Source organism: Lactuca sativa, chromosome 2 (assembly GCF_002870075.4).
Source record: "Lactuca sativa cultivar Salinas chromosome 2, Lsat_Salinas_v11, whole genome shotgun sequence".
Taxonomy (NCBI): domain Eukaryota; kingdom Viridiplantae; phylum Streptophyta; class Magnoliopsida; order Asterales; family Asteraceae; genus Lactuca; species Lactuca sativa.
In genome coordinates this window covers 13,445,793-13,473,195 of record NC_056624.2, presented here as the reverse complement: position 1 = coordinate 13,473,195, position 27,403 = coordinate 13,445,793, and the positions used below count along the sequence as shown (strand labels likewise).

The following is a 27,403-nucleotide window of genomic DNA, read 5'->3' as shown; positions in this document are numbered from 1 at the left end:
GGGGATACTCTGATTACTGAAATACACTTTTGAATCAATGGTTTTGTAAACAATTATGGTTTTGGGTTGTTTTGAAAAGTTAAAATTTATTGTGATTTTTTGAATGTTACAATATATTTCCTCACACATGTCTAGAATGCCCTCATTACAACAAAATGTTCCAAATTTGGTGCTCTTAAGTGCCACACCAAGTCACTTTCCTAAGTGAATCCATATGTTTATGTGAAACTGCGGTTTCAAAATACCACCAATCATCGCCACCGTCACCACCCCCACGATTGACACCACCTCCACTACCAACCCATGTTGCCCACCACTACCGTTTTCTAAAAATGAAAACCTATAAAAAAAATATATACATCTAAACATGTTTTCTAATTTTCTAAAACAAAATTGAAAAATGAATAAGTTTATCTAAACGCATTTTCTAAATTTTCTAATGAAAACTTATTTCATTTTTCTAAAAATTGAAAATGAAAAACTGTTTTTTCCATAACTAAACGCAACCTTGGAAAAACAATTTTCATTTTCCACTTTCATTTTTCAAAAAAATGAAATCAATTATCATTAGAGATTTTAGAAAACGCATTTAGTTAAAAATTTATTTATTTATTGTTTTTTGTTTTAGAAAATTAAAAAAAGTGTTTAGATGTGTATTTTTTTTCATCGGTTTCATTTTTAGAAAACGGTGGTGGTGGTAAGGTGGAAGTGGAGGTGGGCGGGTGGGAAATGATAGTGGTGGCAACGGCAGTGATGGTAGTCGTGATAAGGGTCGTGGTGGTGGTCATGATGCAGAGCTTATTGGACTTTCTTATATAGAAACGTGGGGTTGACAACTTTGATTGTTTAGCTGTCAAGGGCGTTTTTCATTGCTATAAGAATCAGGATTGAAATAATGTGGGTTGGCTTTTGAAATATTGAATAAAGAAACTATGAGTTCTGATCCTTTATTGGCGTTTATTCATTTCTATATCACGGCCTACATCAATGGTGTCAAATCCCTTTCGATCTTCCCCACCACCATGGCACGTAGAGGACGACATGGAAGGGCGGTGGTGGTGGTGATGATGACGACAACGATGATGGGCTAGTGGTAGTGGTGATGGTAGATCGGTGATTATGGTAGTGTGGCGGGGTTGGGGATGTGGGAGTAGATGGGTGCATGGATATTGGTTGGGGTGGAATGGCGGCGTGAAAGATGGTATGTTTGTATTCTAGAAAACTCTGGAATTAGAAAAATACTGAAAACAATAATTATCAGTTTTCTAAAATTTTCTAAGTTCTTGAAAATTTTGGAAAATAGCAAAATTTAATTGTAAAAATTTAAAATATATATATATATATATATATATATATATATATATATATATATATATATATATATATATATATATATATATATGTTGAACTAAATGCGTTTTTCAAAATTATAATTTTTCTTAGAAATTTTTTCCGAAAAACAATTCATTTTTCCGTAACCAAACGCACCCTTAGTTTTTTCCACAATTTTCCAAATGAGTTCAAAAGTTTATTTCAACGCCAATGAGCCAAAATATATTCAGACCTCAAAATAATTATTCCAAATGATCAATTCAGACTAAAATCAAAAGTAGATTGTTATTCCAATTTATTAAATCCATTCAAATGAAGTTCTAGATTCAAAGTTCAAACACATCAAAAAAATACATGATCTCAACATAACCTTCAAATCATTCCGCTCACAATTTAGAAACCACTAGTCTAATATTTTGTATTAGTTAACATCATTTGAGATTAGGATAATCTAGATTGACCACAAATTTATGATTCATAATTTCCCAATCTCTTATGAAGATGTAATCATGCAAGGAAAATGAAGAAAGATCGGTGAATTAATGGTAGAATTTAAGCTAGATAATTTCCCAATCTCTTATGAAGATGTAATCTCTTATGAAGATGTAATCACGAATTTGCAAGGATTCAAAACCCTTGGTTCCTAGATGAAGACCATTAGTGATGAGCATCGGTCGAATTTTGGCTAAAACCATATCCAAACCGTAGAAGTCGGTTTTTTCGGTTACAAACCCATGGGGGTTTGGTTTCGATATGGGTCTGTTTTACAGTTTTTTGGTTTTGGTTTGTGAGATCATGGTTTGAACCTGTGGGTTTGTGGGTCATAGTTTTTTGGGTTTTCATATTCAAAACCGTTAAAATTTCTTTGTTGTAAAATAAACAATATTAAATCCAATTTAAATACTAAAAGAGCTATTAACTAATAATCACCTGAGACGTGAGAGTATTTTCATTTTTCTTAACGATAAATGTTAAGAAAAATGTTAAGAACCGTAAGAACCTCTAACTTTAGATGTTTATAAAGGGTTTAGGGTAACCCTAAACCCTTTATAAACACCCTAAACCCTAAACCCTTTATAAACATCTAAAATTAGAGGTTCTTACAGTTCTTAACCTTTTTTTGTTCTCATTTGAACCTTTACCTATATATATATATATATATATATATATATATATATATATATATATATATATATATATATATATATATATATATATATATATATATATATATATATATATAAATAAGTACTAAAAAATATATATAGTGGGTCTGTTTTGTTGGTCAGATTTTGAGCGATTTTTAACCCCATGGATCGGATCGGTTTTATTTTTATTATGGTTATTTCTTTATCATTTTGGGTTTTTTTATTATTTATCTCATTTACTTATTATTTATTTATTTATTTCCTTAGAATTAAATATTTTTATTTTATTAAATTTTCAATTATACTTCAAATACTAAAACTTCTAGCCCAAAAATATGGGTGCTACATTAAGTATTGTATACACAAACGCAAAAACAGTTCCTTTTTTTTGGAACGAAAACACCACCTAAATTCAAGTAAATGACAATTTTAACCTTCACAAAGAAAGATAAACATATGCACCAAAAACATAAGTCTGTTCAGGTTAGAGCCACAACCAACATAGAACCAGATTAACCCCGATAGAGAAATATGTTCCTTCAAAAATCCTAAATACAACCTCAAAGTTTTTCGTTTTGTTTCCTATTTAAGTAACACTGTTGCTAAAAACTGTTACAACTTTAATAAACTAAATTTTAGTTTGCAACTGTTTACCTTAAAGTAGTTGATTCGTAGACATGAAGTTGTTTTCTAGTTCCCAGAATCATCATCTTTGCCATCTTCTTCAGCCAACTGCTTTTCCTTTTCTTGTTGCTCTGCAAAATGTACAACATGATGTAAGTGACATGCCAAACATCACCTTCAACAAGAAAAGTGATAGAAATCATAAATAAATAAATAGCATAGATTTACATACCCATAAGTTGAAATATGGCCTTTTGTGTACGTTTTTCAAGCTTATCAAGTTTCTTCTGTACATCCCTTCTAAGATCCCAGTTTGGCTTTTTGGGGGCAATGTTCAAAAAAGGATCCTGGAAAACATTTGAGAAACTCATTATATTATATAAGATGAAAATCAAATCAATAGATGGATAATTAAAATAAAGATCAAAATTTACCTTCTTTTCCTCTTCAATTGGAGGTTCACTAGCTACAGGGTCTTCAAACTTTGGTAACTTTGGTGGAGCAAGTTTACCCTCTTGAAGCTGCTTATCATGAGGAAGGTAATTTCGGAATTTCACATTAACATCACTGTAAAAAAAAATTAGTAGTTTGTTAGCATTTACCCTGCCTTTATACAAAAAACCTCACTTTGCACTATTTAATGTCTGTTTATTGTGTAAAAAGGATACAATTTGAAACAAATTATATGTCATTTGTTTTCTAGTGAGCAATATATCAAATTTAAATTGAAAGCTAGAAAAGGGAAAGGATTGTGGATGCTTACTTTTCTTCATCATCATTTCCATTTTCATCTTCCTTATCATTGGGTGCTCCATCTTCTTCAGGATTTTCAAGAAGTTGTTGAGCAGCTTTCAAAGCTTTCAGCCTCTCACGTCGAGCTGCTGCTGCTTGCTCTATGGTTTCTTCTTCATCAATAGCCATCTTTCAAGATCACCACTGATCTATAAACTTTTGTAGGGTATAGATAGTTTCATTAGCATATATACCCAATTTATAAGAGTGTATTTGAAACTTGTATAGGGAACTGATCATTTATTTCTGAGCTTAACAATTTTCTTACAATCATAACAAGAGAGGGCATGATATATGGTTACGAATTACAACGAGTAAGACTAGTGCATATTGAGAATAAAACATACAATGTGAATTCGATGTCAAACCTTGTACTTCAAGAGAGATGAGTTGCATCGACTGTGCTACAAATTTAAGTCCAACTTTTGCCTAATTGTATTATTTATTATAAGCTTGTAATCTATTGCCAAGATTCTCTTGAAAACAATATATATTATTCCGTCCAAATGGAGGGAGTAGCAAAACCCTATTTTTCAAATCAATTCTACTCTTCAATACGATATTTATCTTAGCGCTTATAGGTTTATATACGTAAGTTTTTATGATATTTGCAATATAATCATCAAAGTCTCCTAGAAAAAGCAATGGATTTCACAGTCAGAAGCTGAAATCATTTAACCTAACATAACAAGTCGTCAAAGTTCGTCTTTAGGTTTTACATGTGCGGAGGAAGTAATAACATCTTTCTGCTAATTACTAGGGTTTGAACTTTAGGGTTTATCAGCAATAGAGATCTGCAGATTCTTCCACGCATACGAGCTGATTTTCTACTAGGAATTCAACAATTAGCTATAAAAATACTAATACGAAAAAATCTCAACTTTAAACAGTGCTATAAGTTCGATTTAACAAATTATAGCAAAATTACATTTAAAAACAACATAGCTTGTATATATTATTAGTCAATAAATACACATAAAGAAACACGAATTCCGAGCAGAAAACTTACGTGTGATTAGAGGGAGATTGAAGACGAACGAAAGCGGGAACCGAAGTTACAAGCTATAAAACTTTCTGAAATACTCCCAAAATCCACCCGTACAGCACTCAGCAGCGGTATTGTATTTTTAGTGAACTACAATTTCGTCCCTCAAATATGTATCAATTTGCATGTTTAGTTTATTAAGGAAGTCGTATTTTTTTTATCCTATACATTCGGTTTCATATACTATTTAGATCTAGTAAACTTGTCATGTCATGGTGGGTTGAAAATCAAGGGGTTGAAAAGTTTAGACCCTAATATTACATGTTTAACTATTGTGTCGTGATGTATCAACCTGTTTACAAAACACATAGAAATCTTTTACCACAACTTGTTTTATTTCATGTTGAGTTTATATCAGGTTATATTGTTTAGGGTTTAGACCTTCTAATGTGTTGTGTCGTGTTGGATTGAAAGATGTTGAACCTAGCCTTACCTATTTAAATTGTATGTGTTGTTTCGCTTTGTTTAGTTAAAGGGGTTGAAATCTGTTAACAAAACTTTTTTATTTCATATCGGTTTTATGTAGTGTTAGTGTGTCATGTAGGTTTTTGTCAGCTCTATGTAATATCTTGTATTTTATGTAGCACATAAGATACATAAGATTAAGTTATAAGATTTGTTCTAACATTAAGTTTAGGAGCGATTGGGATTGTTTATTCTATTCATTGAGGCTTAAGATGACGTTTTCTCTACGAACCGTCTCTGGGTACCTAGAAATAACATTAAAGTTTAGGGGGCGATTGGGATTGCTCATGTTCTTCAACTTCATCATGTTCCTCAACCACATCATGCGGAACTTCCATCATCTTTAGCACCACGTCCTTCATCTTTGGCGTTAAACACTTATGTGGGTCAAAAGGGGATCAACTAGCTTCTTCAGTGATATAACCTCAACAACCTCTTTTGTGATCAAATGATAGGTTAAGCATGATTGAGTCCACATCTTCATCATAGCCTTCACCCGAAGTACTTCCCTCTTCGTCATTTTCCTCCTCAATCCAATCAATTATTGGTTCGATGAAGTGATCAACATATACACTAACTTTTCCCTCATTAGCGTCAAGGTTGTAGAACTCACTACTCACGTGTTCGGCCGACTGTCGAGTAGCAAGTACTCGGATTCGGTAATTCATGTAGAAATATTTTTAGGAAAATTATATATGTCAAAATCATAAGTTGATTGAAATATATAACAAAATTAAATACATGTGAATATACAAAAATTGAAAAACACACAATGGTCACACTTCGTGAATAATTACTAAATATTTAAGATATATACTTAGTAATATCCACATATGTGTATGTTATATAATAAATCATTAAGTATATTATACACATTAATCATCGAGTTGGCTGAGTTTTACAACACTGTTCGCTTCAATAAGGGGTCGATCGTGGAATACTCGGATTCTGTAACTCGCCTCGGTAAGGGGCCGAGTAAGAAGTAATCGGTCAACTCGACGAGTTTTGCAACACTGATTAGCATACACAATGTCAAATCATCAACATATTCATCATCATTTCTTAGAGTTGCCAAGACAGTAGTAGACATTATACACTTCTCCTTAATCAATATTTCGAGAAAATAAACAAGTCATTATAATCCATGAAACTGAAAATCAATATCCCTAACAAAAACTTTAAGTGGGTTGCAATGGACATAGGCTTTGTACCAAATACTCATTTGTACCGAATGTCAAGGGTTGAGAACTTACTTTCCACTTTTTGTTGGAGGAACACCTTTGCTTGTGTTTGATTAAAGTGTACCAAAGTTATAGAATGAAATGAGGGGAAAGCCGTAATATCCACGTAACATGTTCCTAATATCCGCATAATCTTTCTTATTTCCAAATAATCAAAGTAATTGCATAACCCCACGAATGCATGTTAAAATGGCATTTTCTTTAACAAATTATGTAAGATTAATGGTAAAATATGTACAAAAATAATGTTTGTGACTAAATGCGTACAAAAATGAAAAGTTTGTTACCTCTCAAATCATTTTCCCTTTTTTGAAACAAGAAGTCTTTACTTGACAAAATTTTCCATTTAAATAACCAAAATTGCAAATCTAAGACATTTACATGCAAGAATAAATGCTTATTACAAACGAGAGCTAAATAATACAGATGATTCTAGAAACCTATTACACTTCATTGATTTCTTGGCGGCATCGATGGCGGATCTCTGCCTTGAGGTGGCGGTGGAAAGGATCCGAAGTCAGGATACGGATAGCCACCTGGCGGTTTCTCTTGAGGTTGTATGGATAGCAATTGAGTCGAGTCACCAACTACATCAGCCCATCCATAGTGAGGTTCCGCCCTTCAATCAAATACACAAAAATTCAAGTTCAAAGCTCGTAAATTCGTAATAGCAACGTACTTTCATATATAAAAAATAATAATTTAAAAAAAAAAAAAAAAAAAGGACTTACTTGTAATATGTTTCCTCATTTACAACGATATCCCAACTTTCCCCGGTTGTGCTTTTGCCATATTTGTGCACCTTTCTGATAAAAAGTAGAAAAAGAATAAATATAAATAAAAATAAACACTGTGAGATCACGAGACGATATAAATAAAATAAAGGTTGTTGAATAATTTGATAAATACCCGTTCCCAAAGTGTTCTTCACCCCATGTCCTTGACCATCCTGATAATATATCAATGCAACAATCAAATTATTATACATAACAAATTGATTAAAAAAAATGCAACATATTAAATGTTTAAATGAAAATCTTGAAACTGATTTCTCTCAGAACAGTATGGAGAAGAGGGTTACAATGTACACGTTACTAACCCATAATAGCAACATACTTATATTTCATTAATACTTTATTCCTTTTACCAATATAAGGAATACACAATTTTATGCCCATAACAGCAATATACTTATTTAGATTTACCCATAATAGCAAAGTACTTACATTATTTACCAATAATAACAGTATGTAAGTCATACAGCAATGTACTTACATTTCCATTTCCTTAGACATGATTATAATGTACTTACTATTCTTTGCCAACAATGGCAACATATTTACATTTTTTACCAATACGTACATTGCCAGTATTGGTAGCAAATTGTAACTACGCTATTATCAATAACACAATGCTATTTACTGATAATAAATAGCATTGTATGATAATCAATTCATTTGATGGAAACATAAGTAATTTTAACAAAGATTTCTTAGAAAATGAAAATGTCATGGTTTTCATTGGACCACAGGAAGGCATGTGTTGCTCCTTTCATCCAACGAAAATGGCAACAATTTCCAAGTTGAGATGTGCATCCAAACTAAAAGTTCTTTCCTTGCACAAAATTTCAAACGATTATCTTTGCTTTATGTATTTATCATTGTGATGTTTATATGTTATTAATGCTATTGATTATCTTTGCTTTATTAAAAGAACTATATTGTTTCTTAATAGTATAGTCTTTGTAATCATGTTATAAAATTCGAAAAATTGGAGCAAAATGTGTTGGCAGTTAACACAAACAACCCAAACCCATTTGACGCGTTGCCCACCCCACCAATTTGCCACCTAGTACACATGATGTAGGTGGATCCAGAAAATTGATGACATTGAAGGGTATTTGAGACCTTTTTACTAATAATCAAGAGTAAATGGAAGGAATAGGATGAGACATACGTTCACCAGCAGGTGTGACATGCCATGTCTCTCCTTGACGAGATCCAACACCACCAAAAAACTTCTCCTCCCATTTGTCTCCCCATTTCGTCCCAATTTCAGTCTCAGCCCATTTGTCTGTCCTGAGAAAAACAAACAAACAAAAAACAGTTTTTTTTTTTTTTTTTTTAAATGAATGGAATTGGAAGCTAAAGAAATTGAAATCTTGACAGAAAACAGAACGGAATTCAATTCCATGGATTTGGTGACCAAGCATGTCAAGGAATGGAATCTCGAATTCCAAAGCCAAAGCATTCATTCGTAAAATATAATTTCATTGTTGATGGCTGAAAACATACATTATACATACCATTTAAGAACGGATCCCCTTCCATCATAATGCTCTCCCCATTTTTCCCACCATGACTGCTCATTTAGTCTACCATACTTATTTGCTCCTTTTTCAGTCGACCCTTTCGCATCATATTTTTCCCACCTACATTATTATCATTATTAAACATAATTAATTTAATACTACCTTTTTTATTTTGTTAGTCCCCATAACAGGTTATATTGCATTTGGCATTCATTGACTATTGGACAAAAGATTGTCATGTTTTTGTCCAACCCAAAAAGGTGGAACAAGGTAGGACAGAGACTCATTTGTGCAAAAGACATAAATACCCTCCTCATGAAAGTATGTCATGGTAACATAAAATAAAGGCACCAATCCAATCCATACCAGTTCTCATACCATCCAGCATTTTCTGTGCCTGATTTTGCTTGTTTTTGTGCACTTCTTTCTATCCTTGCTATATTACTACATTTCCAAATTGCTAAGAAAATAGTTTTGGTAATTAATATTCAGATTTATAATGCAAATGCAAATAATTTTTAACCTCCATTCATCTTGGTGAATAACTTCTCGCCATGTTTCCCACCATGAATCCCCTTGAGAGTTTCTTCCAGATTTCTCAACACCTACAAATTACCAAATTTTAGAATATCAACAAGTAGTAAATAGTAAATAGTACATAGGATGAATACCTAGCTCTTTGTATCCAGTCCAGTCACTTTTCTCCCACCACTGTCAAGGAGAATCAATAAATCCAGTTAAATCTATCCACCTGGGATCATACTTCACAAGGTCATCAAAACAAATTATTCACACCAATCATAACCACTATAACTCAGAATCACTTAGTGTCACATGTTTTCCTTTTTAATAGCATGTTCTTAATACCAGAAGAGGCAACCCATAATACCAATGTACTTATGTTTCTTTACACATAATAGAAACATTCTTACAATTTACAAACCACTGTCTTAGTTTCAACATTCAAGAAAAGTAACATATAATATATACTATAAATTATTAAATACATGAATTAAAATATTAATACCGATTCTTTCCATTTTGAAGAGGCATCACTGCTTTGACCACCCATCCTTGTCCATCTACATCTATATCCATTTTCACCCAAGTCCTCTCCACTTTCTCTATACCAGCTACTACCATCTTCATTAATGCCAGATTCATTAACATCTTCAGTTAACAAATTGATGCCCATGTCCTTCTCATTTGCAATACCCGTATCTAACATTTATAAACCAGTAAACTGCAGGGGTTAAATGCAAGAAAATAGCAACATACTTTCATTGAATTTGTTTATTACAGCATCCTACTTTAAAAAATCTACCCAATTACAAAGCAATTTTCACTGATGTAGTAAGAAAAACAATTTAAAGTACAATGCTATAAGTGTGCAGAAGAAAATAATTGAAAGTACAATGCTGTAATAGAAAAATATGAAAGTAGGATGCTATAAATAATACACAATCTTTACCTCTTTTTGGTGGAGTGTCACGAGACTGTGGCCCAGAATTTCTAGGGGTACAGCGTGGAAAAAACTTTTCTTGCCTTGAAGCCAGCTGAGGTCTGCAGCAATTAGAAATTCAGAAAGCAAGTAAAACCTCAAGTTTTCAACCAGCAATTGAGTCAATTTTAAATGCTTACAATTGAAATGTCATTATTTAATTGGAGATGAGTTTTGAATAAAGAAGTAAGAACACGTATATTTTTTTGAATCTCAACAATCAACAATGAACAACTTTACTACTTCAAACTTTATGCCTTTAGCATAAAATAGCTTATAATATATAAGCACAAAAGGCAAGAGACAGAGTCAAGTGGTCCAAAAGAATCAAGATTATCAACCTACATAGATATATAAGGTTGAAGTATTGTTAAAGATAGCAAATATAATATTAATAACATGCCATTTATAGAATTATGTTATGATGTTTTGCACCAAATGTCGTTTCACTCATATTAGTGAAGTAGACCAAAACCCTGTTATGAATTGTGGAGATTGATGTTTTAAATAACATAATATCACATGTGAATTTCAATTGAATGGCAGATTGAGTTATGTTGCTCAGATGAAAATGAAACCACTGAAACACTCACTATCAGAACAGAACAATCAAAGTGATGAATGACAAAGCAAGAGATGCTGCCAATAATGATAATTTGTGATAGCTTTTGCACATTTTATTAGTTCATTAGTCCCATAGTAAGTGTTCGTTTTCCAAAAAAAAATCAATATTCAACTTAGGTTTCAATGTGATTTTTTTAATTGCTGTCCATCAAATTGTAACCACTTAAATCATACAAGAAGCACCAGAACTTTAGAAATGAAAAGGGTGTTCAAATGCCTGAAATTTCATGGTAACAACCAATTTAGTATGTATTAATTCGGCCATGAAATATATAAAATAGACACTTTTTGCAAAATCTAGGGAGTAATGCTTCATATCCAATTGTCAATCCCAAAAATTGAACGATTTGAGATGTCAAACCGCCAAATTGTCACTTTTTTCAAGCTAAAAGGCAGAATTAATTCATTAAAAAATTATTCGATTAAGATGTGCTACAAAAGCCGATAAAGAGGGCTGAGAAAGGGGGACAATCAAATTGAATAAATTATGATGTCCATTCAACTGGAGCATTGATTAGTACAATGGTGCCCATTACCTCATCATCACCATCACATAGCAATTATACACACACGTTAACTAAAAGAAGCGAACATACTGAGATGAAGCAAAAGACCATGCAGATGAAGCTTGTACTCGAACTTTATGAACCTTCTTGCTCAAATCACTCGGCCATTCTTCAATTTTATCCACGCCCTTACGTCCGGCACCAATAACAACACTCCGAATCGGCACAACCTTATCGGAACAGCAACATTTAAACCTGAAACCACCTCGTAGAATCAAAAGCTTCCGCTGGAGTAACAACGTGGGAGGGAAATCTACTTCCCGCAACCGCAATGCAAACGGCGGACGCGGCGCACCGGAATTTAATGTCATTGTCGAAAACTCAATTATAATTCATACAAATTCCATTAGCAAGTTGAGGTTTTAAGTAACTAAAACCCTAGTCGGTTCTTAATGAATCCAGACACTTCGCAACCATTTTTAGAAACTTTCTTCTGTAGTCTGGTTAGGGGACTGAAGGAGATTCGAGAGAGCAATACGGAGCTTTAAAGACAGAAATCAGAGGCCTGAAATCTTTGCGAAATGCGAAGTGAGGATTTTGAGAGTGTGTGTTTTTGTGTGTTTGTGTGTGAGAGAGATAAATGGAGATTCACCTATCGTTTCCGTTGGTGTGACGATGGGGAAATCCCGGAGGTTAAAGAGTGGGGTCATTGTTGTTGTTCCACTATTTTGTTTACACGTGGCAACAGTTATAGGTCGAATAAGTTCTTCCATAAGTTCTTCCCTCATTAAATAAAAGTAAAAAATCAAAATTAAATAATCGACTTTCAATATAATTTTATTATATGTATTTTTCATATTTATGTTTAAAAGGTTTGAATGATAACCTTATTGTTATAATAAAATAAACTAATTGATTAATTAATATAATTTTATTATATCTCATGCACCAATTTCATATGTTTGGCAATGTCTAATTCTTATATAATTCTATAGACTTTCACATATAATCTCTTCTCCTATTCTTATATGTGTACAACCTAATGTAATTATGTAGAGTGCAATTCCTTATAGGACAGAGAAGTAAAGTTGACAATTGGGAGCATTGACTTGAACAATTCTAAAAGGTACTGATGGTTTCAAGTATTTGTGTGTAAAATTGTTTTCGAGTAAGTATTAATCTATAGTTTGATTTATCTTATTCTAGAATGTCAGTAGAGAGGTAAAATCATTGTTTATTATTAATTTGGGAAGGCATTGATGGTTTCGGTGTCTTGTTTGCTTATTAATCTACAGTTTGATGCATGAAAGTGATAATGATTGTCAGTTGTAGAAGCCAATCAGTATCACTATTGTTATTAGAATGAAATGTCTTAAGCATAGTATTTATAGTGATTCAAGGTGAGATCAAGATGTGCTATAGAAAACCATGATTTTTTTTCTTAAGCAACATGGTACGATATAAAAGATTATGTTAATGGTGCTAAAGTATTAATATGATAATTAGCATAATGGAACTCCCTGAAAATGATGATAAACTTGCACTATTATTGTGGAAAATTTATACATGACTACTTGCATTTTTAGATATTTGCTCTTTCAGTTTCCATTTATATTAGCAAGCAAAGTGTTTTAGTGTGGCATATATGTGAAAAAAACAATTAGTTGTTTAATAACAATTATTAAAATTGAACCAATGTGTATAATATAAATAATTATTCACCCATATGTTACTACATTAGTTTGTAATTTTTGGTTGTTAAAAAAACAACCATCACAAAAGATGAACTTTTTCAATTGAATTTAGTTAATATTCCATTGAATTTAATGATGATTTGAATGGATCTAAAGGTTCTTGCGTATGCAACTTGTAGTGATGAAAAACCACAAAGTTGATTTCCTCTATGTAACATCCCGGAATATCAAGAGTAAAGTTGAAGGGCTAAAAGAGCAAATTGGGAAGGGGAACTCGGCGAGTCCATGTGTGAACTCGGCGAGTAGGGTCGCGACTTTGGTCGCGTGTTAAGTGGCCGACTCGGCGAGTCAGCGGATGGACTCGGCGAGTAGGCGCTGAGTGGAGAAAACCCTAAATCCGGAGGATGAGCCCTATTTAAAGGACATTATACCCTCTTCCCAGCCTCTTTACCCCCTGTAGAAGTCTAGATAGCCCTAAGACGTGATTGTGAGGGATTAGAGTGCAATTGGAGCTTGGAGAAGTGGTTGTTGAAGAAATCTTGAAGGAGAAGAGACTTGAATCAAAGGGCTTTGCAAGGATCCGGATTAATCTTCTCTTGGAGCTTCCTTTTGAGGTATTATTTCATTGTTTGAGCTGCTATTATCTAGATTCATCATTTTTGGAGGTGTTAGAGATCATATCCTTTGGTGTATTGGAGTTTAGAGGTTAGATCTGAGGTTGCTACCTCAGATCTGGAATGGAAAAGGGTTAGAATGCATAAAAGTCCATGCTTTTGAGTGGTTGGTGGAGCAATCTTGTCCCAAGCCCAAACCCTAGAGTGAAAATGCCTATATCTCCTTGGATTCATGTAAAGTTTGCCACTTTACGTGATGGATGGCCTTAGGAAGGGTAGATCTATGGTTTGGATCATCTGCATGGCTTGGAAAGCCTCGGTATGGATTTAGACCCGGTGGTACTCGACGAGTCACATGGGTAGACTCGGCGAGTTGCTTGAAGATAGGCGGGAACTTGGCGAGTTGGAAGAACAACTCGGCGAGTAGGTTGAAGATAACCTTAGACTCGACGAGTCTGTTCTTGGACTCGGCGAGTCTTGTCGAAGAGTCCCAATCTTTTCTGGTTTCGCCGAGAATCGGTGAGTCAAGGGATGACTCGGTGAGTTGTGTGCGAGTGGACTCAGAGTTGTTGGACTCGGCAAGTCTCGGGGTGACTCGGCGAGTTGGGTCGCGGATTGAAGGAAATTTTGAGCATGGGGACTCGTGCGAGTCATCGAGTTGACTCGGCGAGTAGAGTCAGTCAGAGGTTGACTTTGACTTTGACCAAGGGTTGACTAGTTGTCTTCCAGGGGTATTTTGGTAATTATTGAGTTCAGTGCCTTGGTGTTGTTCAGTGGAGGAGTTCGTGTCGGAGTTGGAGCAGCGAGATCTTATCTTTTCAGCCGGCAGTTTCGAGGTGAGTTATCCTCACTATATCAACAGGGTCTAAGGCACCAAGGCCGGCCCTTTATCGGATTGAGATCCGGGTATTTGTTGTTATGTTATTGCTTTGATAAGTTTGCATCCTGGTAGCTAGGATGGTATATGTTAGAGACTTGGTTAAGGTCGGTTCCCTGATATGTAGGGTGATGCTATGCTAGTGACAGGTTAGGTCGGTATCCTGGTTAGGATGATGGTATGCTATGCGATTTGTTTGATCGGCTTGTTGACTGTGAATTGTTATATGATTGTATGTTTATGTGCACATGGTTATTTGGACTGGAGTTGGGTTGAGGCGGGTCCTGCTTTGTGTTGTAGGCCAAGATTCCCAGGGCGGACCGGTTGTCCCGAAGGCCCAGCGAGCGGTCCGGATAGGCTGTAGGCCCCAAGAGGGCAGACTAGACGTGCCGAGGCTCGGAGAGTGGACCAGGCCGACTGAAGGCCCGGCGCGGGCGGACCAATCATATTGTAGACTCAGAGAGTTGACCGGGTGGATTGAAGGCCCGGTGCGGGCGGACCAATCACACTGTAGACTCGATGTATATGGCTAGACTCGGAGGGTGGACCAGGTGGACTGTTGGCCGGTGCGGCGTACCAGTCACACAGTAGACCCGAAGTGCATGGCTGTTCTGTGATCGGATATGTTATGGCATGTTATGCGTGTATGGTATATGTGGTTGATATTTTGGGGATACCTCACTAAGCTTTCGGGCTTACAGTTGTGGTTTAATGTTTTTCAGGTTCTTCAGGAGACCGTGGCAAGGCAAAGGCGTGATCGTACCGCTCCTCATGTTTTTGTCGTGATGTGGTTCTGGGAATACTTTAAATTATTGAAAACCTTTTTGTAATAACTTTAATGGAATCGGGTTGTTTTTGAAAAATTTAAATTGGTTGGAATTTTTCGGTCGTTACACTCTACAAGGACAGGTAGGTAATTTCACATCTTACATATTTGGGGTAAATTCAAATAACTAATAAGCTTCATCGCATAGTTGGAACTTATCTTTTTAAGGCTGAAGTGTGGCTTCATTCCAACGGAAGGAAAAAATATTAGGTTATTCTGTCATGTGTAGAAGGTACCTTACTTTTTCACTCATAATATAATCATAATTTCGCTTTTTTGCCATAATATGTAGCAATTTTTTCACATTTAACCCGTAAAATGTATACTTTCAGTTATTTGTTTACCATAGCATCTTGATTTAATTTCGTTCTATTAGCGAGATTGTAGTTTAAAGAATCTATCAAGATACAACAGATGTTTTGATAACATTTTGACAACTGCTTGTATATTTACACCAAATTTCAATCAAAATATATCTTCGAAGGGAAGGGGCATTCACAATCTCGGTTTCTTAGAACAACATTGTATTCTCCCATGGTTTATTTTTCATATCATTGGAGATGATTATTGCAGTATGGCCATGTGCTCTTGCTATAGCTACCTTGGCTAAAAACAACAAATAGAAACCTACTTTCATCCTGTTCCATTAATTTGGTAGATTTTTTCAAAGTGCAATGTTGTTATCGGTGAAAAGGGAAGTAAGTTACCATGTCTTGTATTTAACCATAAATACTTTATATGATATCGTGTTGTGTGGTGATTTATATGAAATGAAAATATTTTATGTGATGAATACAAAGGATGTTACTCAAATTCCAACAGATTACACTTGCCGAATAGGAGGAAGAAGGGGAACGAGGTTGTGATTGGTTAGTTTGGACTTTACTCAAGGAGGTTGTGATTGGTTAGTTTAGACTTTACTCGTTTGAAATTTTGGTATACCAATTTGTTGGTTTCGTTTTGAGTTAACGCAGAAGGTATTTGCTACCCATGGCGTCATCTTTTATTCGGTTGGAATTTACTTTTCCATTATGCTTGCGACTATGCACTTTCATCTAAATTTTACCCTTCAGATCAGTTGACTTTTTTTGGTGGTTGACTGGTTTTCTATTTCTTATGAGCTTCACAACTCTCCATCAACTCAACAAGAGGAAATGGCATATAACTTAAAAGCATAAGCAATCATATTATCAAGTCATGATTTCATACCTATGAATGACTACAACAATCTTGCAAAAAATATATAACACAATTGCCATTTACTTGTTCATTATAAGAGTATAATTTCATTTTCTTTTTCTTATTAATGCTTTGACATTGAAATTTCATGCATTTAAAGCAGAAAATCTTTACTTTTTAGTTACTGACAGATTATACTTTAGATTATGGTAAAAAAAACATATCATTATCCTCTGTGGGTCGTGCTTAGCACGGGCTCAAAATTTTCTAGTGTATATATATATAAGTTCCACATGTCTGGTACCTCTCACCCTAAATATACCCACATAGTACAAACCACATTATTTTCCATGTTAAACAAAAAAGAACCTTATAACAAATCTATCAATTAACCTATATTTCACTTAATTATAAGTAATTTTGTTTCAATACGTCATGCTATAATTTTTTTGGCTTAACCCAATAAATCAGATGGTGTAGTTTAAAAACAGCCATGTATTAGAAGTTTGTCCCGTTAAGTAAAAAAGAAACAAAACTCTAAGAAAACATAACATGGAAACAACTTATTATTCAATAGTAGTGAAATATAACAAATTCAAATATAATTTGCTTCCCGCGTGACAAAAGAACAGGACAATGTTAAGAACAAAAATCCTTTAAAAAAGCTATATCAATAAACTTCCTCAAAATTCAAAATACACATTGTATGTGCAAAGGGTGTGTTCACTTTCTTGGGAGATGAGACTTTATCGACTCCACAACGACCTGTTTTTCACAAAGAACATAATATCAACCTCATAAAAATAACAAAATGTAGAGTAAAATTTATTTACTGTTTCTTTTTAACTTAATGGAGATATCACTCAATTCACTAATTATGTACACCATATACGAGTATTTGTTTTTTACATAATATATAAAGAACGATTAAGGCTGTGTTATATATTATTGCAGTGTAGTGTTTGGTGAGAAACTGCTAAAGTAGCTTATAAGCTAGCTTTTTTAAAATACTATTTCAGATAGCTTATTGATAAGCTCATAGAGCTTATTCCACAAGTTTGATAATATACCCTTTATATGCCGCCCATTTCCCACTATATATACCCTTATATGTCATTTTGTTTGTCATCTAGCTTATCAGCTCGTTTTTACCAAATGCTATTACTCTATCAACTACCAACTAGCTTTTCAGCTAGTCTGTCAAACATAGGCTAAATAGAGAAAATCAGGCTTATTTTTCCTTTCCAATAAGTGTGCTATCAATTTCTTAAACATGTTTTATCCATATATAGTTTCGATGTAAAGTACATGAAAAGTAGTGAAGTTTGAATGTTTGACTAAAATAGAACACAGAGTAGATGTCTTACCCTTCCATCATAAGATAATGATGCAAAGATCCAAGGCTCCCGAGAACTCCATGACAAGCCTGTGTTTTCAACAAATGTTATCAAGTTAATGCAGAAAGAAAGAACGACTTAATAAATAGATTAATCCCTAATTTTTTACAAATTTGCCCTCGATTATTTCTATTCTTCCAATATCCCATCATGTTCTCAAATATTTCATTAAACATAATTTATCAATGGAAAAAAAAAACAATCAAATTACCATAAACACTGTCCTCATAGTCATTGTATGTATGGAGCAAAGACTCCGTCCATTTAGTAGTGGAGTTAGACAAGCTGTAAAAATAAAAATAAATTGGTAAGGGGGACAAGGGCATATACGTACTTTTCAACTGTATTCATTCAACACAAAATGACAAAATATAATAAGAAAAAAAAAAAGAGAGACCTATCAGATGTCAATTCATCATTGCTAGCAGGAGCAGCAAACCACAAGTTAACAGCCGAGTCTGTTCCTGCACTCTGCATATACACAATGTATGTCCAATTATAGCATCATACTTTCAATTTACTTATTTATATTACATTTTCTATAATAACTGTGTACATTTTTCAAAGCACAATGTTGTAATAAGAAAAAAAAGGCTATAATAAACAGATAATTCAAAGTATGTTGCTATTTCTTGCATTTACATAAGTGAGAGAGAGAGAGAGAGAGAGAGAGAGAGAGAGAGAGAGTACAAGAATGACTCCTTCATACTCAGGATTACTTCTAACAGACCAAGTCCTGCATAAAAAGAAAGAAAAGATAAGAGTCAAATGAAAAAGTTAGGTAATCAGATTACAAAAAATGATAATTTATTTATTTTTATATCAATAATTAACAAAATATAATATTACCAGTGTGAATGTCCAGGGAGCTCTGCAACAGGGGCCTTCGACATTCTAAGATCCCATATATGAATACCAGATTCATCCGCAGCTGTTACCTGTATTTTTTTTTACAATATTTAATTACCATAATATAATAGTTATGTATGATGAACTTAAATCAAAGAACTTACAAGCATATGTTTGTTCTTGCTATCATAGTCTATATTACGAACATGGGAATACTCAATTGAATTTGTTTTCCTGAAATTTGATAAACATGCATCTAATTAGTAGTACTTCAAAAGTTCCCAAAATTCATAATGAAATCAAAGAGAAAGTTGCACAATAAACTCAATTTTTTCATTCAAATGAGAAATTGTTGAAGAAACAAGATCTTTTTTCTGCATAACTAAAGAGGGGGAAGAAACTTTGACCAAAGTCAGAGCATACTTCATAGTCCGTAAGTCCCAAAACTGGATAGATGATTCAGAAGTCGATGCAACAACATTTACATCATGTGGGTCCCATGCTCCACCTGAAATATGATGAAGCATCCCAGCAGACTCCTGAGATTGTACCTATATATATATATATATTTCATGTACAAGAAACTTTCTTAAATACTAGAAAGTTTTATATTGTAGCTGTCAGATTTTCACATTTTGATTAGTCTAAAGAATCTTGCTCTCTTATACCTGTGCACTCTTCTTGGAAGAATCTAAGCTCCAAAGAAAGATATTCTGCTCATCAATACTGATCAACTTATCATGTCTTCCAGATGGCCACCACAGCACACTGTCATTATAAATATGATCATAAATAAGACATTACTACATATAATGATGCAAATTGCAAATACAAGAAAGGAAATCAATGGGCTTTTAGGAAGAAAGAAAACATAACTCACCACTTAATCTTTGAACTGTGTGCATCGAGTGAAGCAATGCATTCCAACTGAGGAGAATTTGACTGGCCATACAGTTCAGGTATCTGCCAAACAGCCGCTTCATATGATTCACCTTCAACAGCAAGATATTAACAGGAATCTTTATACAACGCTGAACTCAAATGAGATACTTTTTCAAAACACAAATGTAAGTCATGATTGCAATCATGGCTTAAAATTGGCAAACCTCAAAATTCCAGATTCATAATGCATTTCCCTACCTTGACCAAACTAGAATCATATCTGTTACCAGTATCTTTGATCAACAAATCCTATTAGAGCTACTTCTCTAGTGAAACAGATGAATTCTTCTGGATTTTTATCTAGATCTCACTCTTAGCTTAGTTTAACCAAGTCATTTACTGCTTATAACCACGAATATCACAATCATAATCCCAATTAAGAAGATAATAGATTAATTACCAGAAGAGAAGACGGTAGAGAAGATTCGTTGATCAAAAGGGCAAGAAGCAAGGTCCCATATCTCATTCGGATGGGAAAACAAGCCCTCGCAAACAAGTTCCGTACCACCTGATGAAAGCCTAATCAGATGCACCTGAAACAAACAAAGATGAAGAAGTTCAATCCGACCAAAATCAAAACTCCACATATACAACATTAACGCAAATCAGAGATCAAATAAACAACTCAAAACCTCATTTTCTTCTTTGAGACTGAGAGTACCGGTGAGGAAACTGGTGTGATCTGTATCGGCTTTCACATCCGCTATACATCTTGCCTGTTAAAAAAAGTTAGAAATCGAGTAAATGCCGATGTAAAGTGTGAGAATTTGGAGGACAATTATAGTGAAATGCAGATCGATTGAAGGGGGATTTTGGGAGGTTTTGGGTGTGTGAATGGGGTTAGCGTGATCGATTTTCACCTGATATTTGAGACCGTAACCGATTCCAGTTGATCCTCCTTGCATTTGAGGAAGGATGTCTTGATTTTTCGTCAATCAGCTGATGAAGATCTTTAGGGCTCTTTCTACAGTTAAAACTTGCACCTTACAAACGACTTCGGACATAATTTAATATTTAAATGGTTTCTTTCAATACAAAAAATGGTCATGTTTTTTTTAGTTTAAAGCCGTTTTGATAAATAGTTTTTAGTTTATTAGCTCATTACTTATTTGTTTACTGTGGTGAGAATAAGTATTTTTTTAAAATGTGTTTGAATTAACTTATTGTGGTGGGAATAAGCAATAAGCATTTAAGTGTTTGGCAAAATAAAACAGCTTATATGAGTAAAATAAATAATAAGCAATAAGCAATAAACATTTTCCCATTTGCTTATTAAAATTAACTTATTTTTCTTATTCCTACCACAATAAGCTTATTTTTTAAACATCCTATCCAAACATTTAAATTAGCTTATTGTGGTGAGAATAAACAAAAAACTAATAAGCAGCCATTTTTTCTGTATCCAAACACCCCGTAATAGCATAGTTTTATCATTTATGTCTACCCTCACAATTTCGTTCTTTTCACAAATATATATATATATATATATATATATATATATATATATATATATATATATATATATATATAATACTATTGAATAACATAAAGACTACAGCAATTTACAGGGAAAATACTCACAAAAATACTAACTGATTTGACATGACTATACACTTGTTAATTTTCAAAATGTCTCAATAGTATAGGGATAAGCACTTTGGAAACTGAATACCCGATAACTGAAATAAACAGATATATAGGACCGACAGCTAGGTAGGTTAAAAGGGTACCAGTTCCAACACCGGTTTTTGGGTGCTAGATTTGGAAACTGAAAACCAAAAAAATGGATATTTGGAAACCGAAAACCACCTTGATAATATGTAGTTCTAGTCCGGTCTAGGGTTGGTTCCGGTTTTTTTTTGGTCTGTATGCTTTCACCGATTTGTCATCCACTTGTCCAATATTATTACTCAATGAAATGAAATATAGCTCAAATTAACTTATTTTTACATAATTAAATCAACATTGCCACGATTAACTCAAACGAACTTATCATATAATATACTTCAACCCACAAAATAAAAACACAGCCAACGAACATTTTACAAGGAAAATACTCACAAAATGCAAAAACGAAAATCTGTCTACTTTCATACATTCCTACATTGCCATCAAAATATTACCACAAACAACAAAAAAAAATACAATAAAAGATATTTAAAAAAAGTCTACCAACACGTTTCTACAAAGTTACCCTCAAAAAACCTAAAGTAAACCAAAGCCAAAACCTTCAAACAATACCCTTTTAGTCAGGGACCAAACCACTGTATTCCTTGTCTTCTGTCAACTCTAATTAACCTAAGCCCCCGGTGAGCATTAACCTTCTGTACAGTCCAGGGTTTAGGGTTCATGGTTTTTTCTTGGGTAAAAGGATAATAACCCGGTAATATTATTAATGAAACAACAAATATTATAGAGAAGGGTTCAGGATTGGGTGTGGATGCTTGTACCATGTGCTTCATGACTTGTACTTTTAATACCTATTCCACACATGGAGACGAACCGAAACTTAAAAGTTAAAACCAGGATTATTTAATCCGAAAGCAACTCTTCAAGTTCAGGTAATTCAGATATCAAAGGATCATCATCAAGACTTGTATCATTGACTAAATGTTGAAATTGAGGCCCGATGAGATCATCATCTTCGTCTTGATCCTGATCTAACGGTTCAGATTCGTTTTCGGTATCTTGATCGGGGACTAATGATTCATCGGTGGGGTCGATGAGATTGTTTTTACCGAATTTTCGAGGGAGTGATTCGAGTTTTGATTTGGCTTCGGGGTCTTCGCATATACAAGTGGCGGGGTTTTCATGGAATTCACCTCGCCCTGGTCTTACTTCTTTTGGCTCACCCATGAAACCTCTTTGATGTGTTCGTACGCGTGATGAGAATTCTTCCCATGTTGTGTTTTCTCGGTTTAGGAATAAACGGTAGAGTTTTTTAGCGTTTGGGCGGATTGTTGGTTTGTGTCCAAAGTATCTCCTGTTATATATTAAAAAAAAACAGTTAGTGCCACTGTTTAAAGCTATGTTTAACAGACTAACTGAAAAGTTAGCTGCCAGCAGATAAAATGACGTTTAGTAAAACTAGCCAATGGGAAATGTAAAACGACATAAAAATTATAATTTTTTGTCCTACCCAACAAGGTGGGATGGAAACGCGCTCTCGATATCTTGTATGTGCAAAAGACGTAAATGTCCTTCTCATCCTCATCATAAAAAATAGTCCTGTGAAGCTCGTCTTGTCCCGTTCAATCTAGTCGTGTCCCGTGTAACAAAAGCAGCCAAAGGCTGCGTTTGTTACATAGGATAGAACTATACGAGACTGGACAAGCTTTACAGGGCTATTTTTGATTATGAGGATGACGAGGGCATTTACGTATTTTGCACATACAAGATATCGAGAGTGTGTTTCCATCCCACCTTTTGGGTAGGACAAAATATTATAATGTTATCAGTCCCGGTCCCACTCTAATGCATGTCAAACACAGTACAACCTTTTGTTCTATGCTGACAAAATTACAATGGTTGAAGTTGAATCAATAAATTAATGACAAAATATATTGTGTTTTGATAAAAATAAAAATAAAAATACCTTCGTCCGGCTAAAATTTTTGCCATATTTCCGTTGTTATTGGTAACGAAAACGTCACTTTCATCGCAGACTATGAAATCAAGTGCAGCCATACGAGAAGAGAAGGAGGAAAATGGTTCAAGTTCTTCTTTAGGGGCAATTGTGTCTTTTGAATGAATGTTGGGGAAGAGTGCTCTCAAAGGAGCCAATGTGTCATCTCCACCATATACTTCACCTGAAGCCACATAAAGATGAACATCTTTGCTATATCCAAGTGCTCTCAGCATTAGACCTACTTCTTCAGGTGTAAGTGGACACCTCCCTTGTCTCCTTTCTTTGTCCGGATTGTTGCTCTGTGATTAGTAATGTACTTTATTATAGCATTTGTTTCACTTTGGATAAAGTTGAGGTCAAAATTATCTTTGTTAAATTTATGGTTATGGGGATAGTTTGGACATAAATGATTATAAGTAAGGATGAGGATTAAGTGCTTACATGTAAAGTTTTCCACCTTTTTCGTATTTTACCGAGTTCTTTTCTTTCCTTCTCTCCACCACCATAATAGCATCCTGAAAATGCAAGCATATCAGGTTCAAACCTGTATTTTAAAATGGTCAAAGTTGTAGTTAGCACAAAGAATGCAACTTTTCAAATCACTCACAAAATAAATTGTAAAAGTAACTTAGCAATGCACTTACATTTATTTGTGTATTATAGTATCCTACTTTCATTTGTTACTATTACAACATTGAAAAAATATACCCACTTGTAGCATTATAACTTTAAACTTTTTCTTATTATGATATTGCTATAATTAGGTGGACTTTTCAAACTACAATGCTTTAATAAACAAATCAATAAAAGTAATTTGTTGTTTCTTGCATTGAACCCTAGAATAAAATCATCTAGATAAGGGATTGGGAATGAAAATCATATTGACACTAAAACTATTTGCTTAAGTGCATACCTCAGGTGTAAAGCAACATAGTGCTTGCCCATCTTCCTCATTTGGTTGACCAACTTTTGACCCATTTTATTTATAGGATCAGTGAACCTTAAAGCATGATAATTTACTCTACATCTAAGCTTTTGCAAATCAGTCTCCAACTTGTTAGAAAGTCTGTAATCAAATTTGCTCAGCTGAACAGCCTGCACAAGAAAAGAAATCATAAATTTATTTAAACTTTAAAAACCATTAACAGCCAGCCCTAGCTTTCTAGAGCTATTTTCAGTGACTAAGGGCATCCATGTCTTTTGCACACAAAGTAGTGAAGAACACTAATGATGTCATTAGAACTAATGCAAGACACTATATGCTTATAAAATACACAATGCAGAATTGGAGAAGATATAACTTACATGTTTCTTCAAAAGCACAGGGAGTACACGAATCTGATAGCATCTCTCGTTACACTTTCTAGGAACACGCATATTATAAGGAGTCCAAATCTTGCCTCCTTTCTTTGGAAGTTCTTTTATTACTTTCACATCTCTTGATAGATGTGATATAAACCAATCAACATCAAAGATCTCTGAAAAAGTACTGTAAAAGAAAAGGGTATTATGAGTAACCTAGCATCCTTCCAAATTTTATTATGAACCCATTCATGTATATAGTATGTATGTGCAATCATTTCTCTGTGACTAACCTAGCATCCTTCCAAAAAGACTTCTGGTCTAGTTTTGGAACAACAAGAGTAGCATTCAGAATACGTGCAGCAACAACAGCATCTGTAATCTGTAAAAATAGGAATGTACCATTTATAGTTGAGAAATTATAAGAAAAAAAAAAAAGATTCTATGGTGCATAAAATCAAAATTAAGTAATTGTACAAATTTAGATTTGGTAAAGAGATAATGGGACGATTGGGACTTACCCCAGTTCGTTGTTGGTTTAAACCCCCACTTGTGGCTATCAATAGGTATCGATTAGGATATGTGACTGTTTCCACTTCTGTGATTCAGCAAAACATCCAGATCAAACATACATTTCTGGAAAACTCCAAAAACTCCTGTATTACTATTTACTCAGATTATTCCATTTGTCACTTACTTGGAAACTTATTGCTGGCGTTGCTACATCCAAAATAAAATTTCGACATCCTTGTATTCCATAAACTTCGATCATTTCCCATCCCACCACTGATCTAGATCCCAAATCATGAAAAAGTTGCATCCAAATTAGTTAATATGACAAAAGCCAGATCCAATCGCGATTCCAAAATCACACTACAACAATCCAAACTTCCAATTTGAACAATGACAAAATTAACTTCTTTGGCAAAAAAAAAAAATAAAAAAACCAACCGGAACTTTGAAGAGTGAATGAACTAGAAGTGAGTCATCATCGGACTGAAAAAAAAATCATCAATGTAAACTTAACAATTGGTGAAATGAACGTGTTCTTTTATCCATACATAAACGAATACAAGTAGCAGCGAGTGTAATATTTAGAAATCAATTACCGTCTTCCGCCGTACAAGATGGTGGGGATGGTCAGGGGAAGGTGCAAGCAGGGAGATGAAACCGTACAGGATGAGAATAGCAGCGGAAATTACAGAAATAGCCGGAATAAGGTAACGGAACCGGTTATGAGTGTTGTGGTGGTGGTGGCGCCGACGGTGGATAGCCATCGCCGTGGTGGTTTCTCTCTCTAAAAACAACTCCGTTTTAGAGAGAGAAAGTAAATGAAAAGGGAGGGAACACGATCTATCTACTACTGTCAGGATTTATGATTAATTTTGGGGAGGTTTATTCGTTTTGGGCCTTGAAGACGAAGAGAAGAAGCCATTTTTAGAAGTGCCTATTTTTCTGTAGTTGGACTTTTCGAGTAGGGATTTTTGCTTTTGCTTTCAATATATCTAACTTTATATATATGTACAGAGAGAAAACTTATTTTATATATAAAAAATAAAAATAAAAACAGTTTCACGAAAAGCATTATATTTTTAACCTATATGAAAATAAAACCCATTATTTTATTTTTATCATTTAATAAATCATCCGTATTTCTAACAGTTTTAGACAATCAATAAATATTTAAATGAAAACTTTTCATAATCTATCATTTTTTACATGTAGTTAATTTGTGATTATGAAATAGTATTTGTTAAGGTAAGGATGAAAATAGGTTGATTGTTTATTAAGAACATATCAAAATCAAAAATTTTGATTTTTAACATATAAAATCGTTTTTGTTTTGTGTTTTCTTTTTATTTAGATTTTATTGGTTTCTTTATGAAAAGATGTTGCTAAAATTTAATTAAAAAAACCACGTAATTTCTTAAAACATAAAAACACATGTTGATTATGTTTAATAAAAAAGGTAAATTACACAGATGGTCCTTATGGTTTAGAGTAATTTGCATGTTTGGTCCTAAAAACTTTTTTTAACCCGTGCCATCCCTAATTTATATTTTTGTTACACGTTTGGTCCTCATCTAACCTAAAAAGACTATTATGCCCTTATTAATTTCTTTTTTAATTTTCTTTTTATTTATTTATTAATTTAAACTAAAAAAATAAAAATAAAAGGCAATCTCTTCACCAACCCACCCCTCCCCCTTCCTTCTTTCCGTCCTCTGTTTCCTTCCGTCCCTTAGCTCTCTTGAAAGAAAAAATGGCGGACCCTAAAACTCTCGATCCTCTCTCTGCTCTACTGATGAACTCCGACGTACACTGCACCGGAAATCGTTCATCGGAAAGGCTACAATGGATAGAAGGTGGATGCGTGGTCACTCCGACGACTCTTCGTCGCTTTCCTCTATTTCTCGTCCAAGCATTTTTCAACGACCCTGAACCTCCTACCACCCCCGTTCTGACGCCGCCTAGATAGGGTTTTGAGTCTACCGGTCGTCCGGGT

At 34.0% G+C, this 27,403-nt stretch overlaps 4 protein-coding genes across 5 annotated transcripts; all 4 read right to left on the bottom strand.

The window, feature by feature from the left end:
- Positions 1-2,937: 2,937 nt before the first annotated feature.
- LOC111902771 (uncharacterized) lies at positions 2,938-5,061 on the bottom strand. The gene is made up of 5 exons (XM_023898588.2): positions 4,906-5,061; positions 3,868-4,052; positions 3,539-3,671; positions 3,337-3,451; positions 2,938-3,235 (listed from the first exon to the last, which is right to left on the bottom strand). The coding sequence occupies exons 2-5, from the start codon at positions 4,023-4,025 to the stop codon at positions 3,171-3,173; spliced, it is 471 nt and encodes a 156-aa protein (XP_023754356.1). The 5' UTR covers positions 4,026-4,052; positions 4,906-5,061; the 3' UTR covers positions 2,938-3,170.
- Positions 5,062-6,971: 1,910 nt separating this feature from the next.
- LOC111902781 (uncharacterized) lies at positions 6,972-12,262 on the bottom strand. Its single transcript, XM_023898597.2, has 11 exons — positions 11,680-12,262; positions 10,430-10,521; positions 9,986-10,179; positions 9,630-9,669; positions 9,482-9,563; positions 9,325-9,402; positions 8,953-9,078; positions 8,604-8,725; positions 7,557-7,596; positions 7,379-7,453; positions 6,972-7,266 (listed from the first exon to the last, which is right to left on the bottom strand). Exons 1-11 carry the CDS (start codon positions 11,958-11,960, stop codon positions 7,098-7,100), a joined length of 1,299 nt encoding a protein of 432 aa, XP_023754365.1. The 5' UTR covers positions 11,961-12,262; the 3' UTR covers positions 6,972-7,097.
- A 5,065-nt stretch (positions 12,263-17,327) lies between these two features.
- LOC111902795 (WD repeat-containing protein DWA2) lies at positions 17,328-20,985 on the bottom strand. The gene is made up of 13 exons (XM_023898607.3): positions 20,828-20,985; positions 20,600-20,683; positions 20,368-20,500; positions 19,906-20,017; positions 19,694-19,793; positions 19,449-19,576; positions 19,190-19,259; positions 19,026-19,114; positions 18,867-18,912; positions 18,574-18,647; positions 18,388-18,461; positions 18,147-18,205; positions 17,328-17,544 (listed from the first exon to the last, which is right to left on the bottom strand). The coding sequence occupies exons 1-13, from the start codon at positions 20,870-20,872 to the stop codon at positions 17,503-17,505; spliced, it is 1,056 nt and encodes a 351-aa protein (XP_023754375.1). The 5' UTR covers positions 20,873-20,985; the 3' UTR covers positions 17,328-17,502.
- A 956-nt stretch (positions 20,986-21,941) lies between these two features.
- Positions 21,942-26,385, bottom strand: LOC111902804 (O-fucosyltransferase 16). Of its 2 annotated transcripts, XM_023898615.3 has the most exons (10): positions 26,007-26,385; positions 25,849-25,893; positions 25,595-25,688; positions 25,419-25,495; positions 25,191-25,279; positions 24,901-25,084; positions 24,509-24,690; positions 24,037-24,139; positions 23,563-23,894; positions 21,942-22,950 (listed from the first exon to the last, which is right to left on the bottom strand). In XM_023898615.3, exons 1-10 carry the CDS (start codon positions 26,172-26,174, stop codon positions 22,500-22,502), a joined length of 1,725 nt encoding a protein of 574 aa, XP_023754383.1. In that variant the 5' UTR covers positions 26,175-26,385; the 3' UTR covers positions 21,942-22,499. The 2 variants fall into 2 exon arrangements, with proteins under 2 accessions (XP_023754383.1, XP_042754921.1); XM_042898987.2 differs by lacking the exon at positions 25,849-25,893.
- Between the last annotated feature and the right edge of the window lie 1,018 nt (positions 26,386-27,403).

Coding starts and splice junctions, on each gene's coding strand:
- LOC111902795 (XM_023898607.3), bottom strand. CDS start 20,872: ATGCAAGGAGGATCAACTGGAATCGGTTACGGTCTCAAATATCAG. Junction 20,501..20,599: donor GTCTCAAAGAAGAAAATGAG/GTTTTGAGTTGT, acceptor TGTTTGTTTCAG/GTGCATCTGATTAGGCTTTC. Junction 19,577..19,693: donor CTTCCAAGAAGAGTGCACAG/GTATAAGAGAGC, acceptor ATATATATATAG/GTACAATCTCAGGAGTCTGC.
- LOC111902804 (XM_023898615.3), bottom strand. CDS start 26,174: ATGGCTATCCACCGTCGGCGCCACCACCACCACAACACTCATAACCGG. Junction 25,496..25,594: donor CGCCAGCAATAAGTTTCCAA/GTAAGTGACAAA, acceptor GCTGAATCACAG/AAGTGGAAACAGTCACATAT. Junction 23,895..24,036: donor AAAGGTGGAAAACTTTACAT/GTAAGCACTTAA, acceptor TACTAATCACAG/AGCAACAATCCGGACAAAGA.
- LOC111902771 (XM_023898588.2), bottom strand. CDS start 4,025: ATGGCTATTGATGAAGAAGAAACCATAGAGCAAGCAGCAGCAGCTCGA. Junction 3,672..3,867: donor GGAAATGATGATGAAGAAAA/GTAAGCATCCAC, acceptor TTTTTTTTACAG/TGATGTTAATGTGAAATTCC. Junction 3,236..3,336: donor GGCCATATTTCAACTTATGG/GTATGTAAATCT, acceptor TACATTTTGCAG/AGCAACAAGAAAAGGAAAAG.
- LOC111902781 (XM_023898597.2), bottom strand. CDS start 11,960: ATGACATTAAATTCCGGTGCGCCGCGTCCGCCGTTTGCATTGCGGTTG. Junction 7,597..8,603: donor TGTCACACCTGCTGGTGAAC/GTATGTCTCATC, acceptor ATATATTATCAG/GATGGTCAAGGACATGGGGT. Junction 7,267..7,378: donor AATGAGGAAACATATTACAA/GTAAGTCCTTTT, acceptor ATTTGATTGAAG/GGCGGAACCTCACTATGGAT.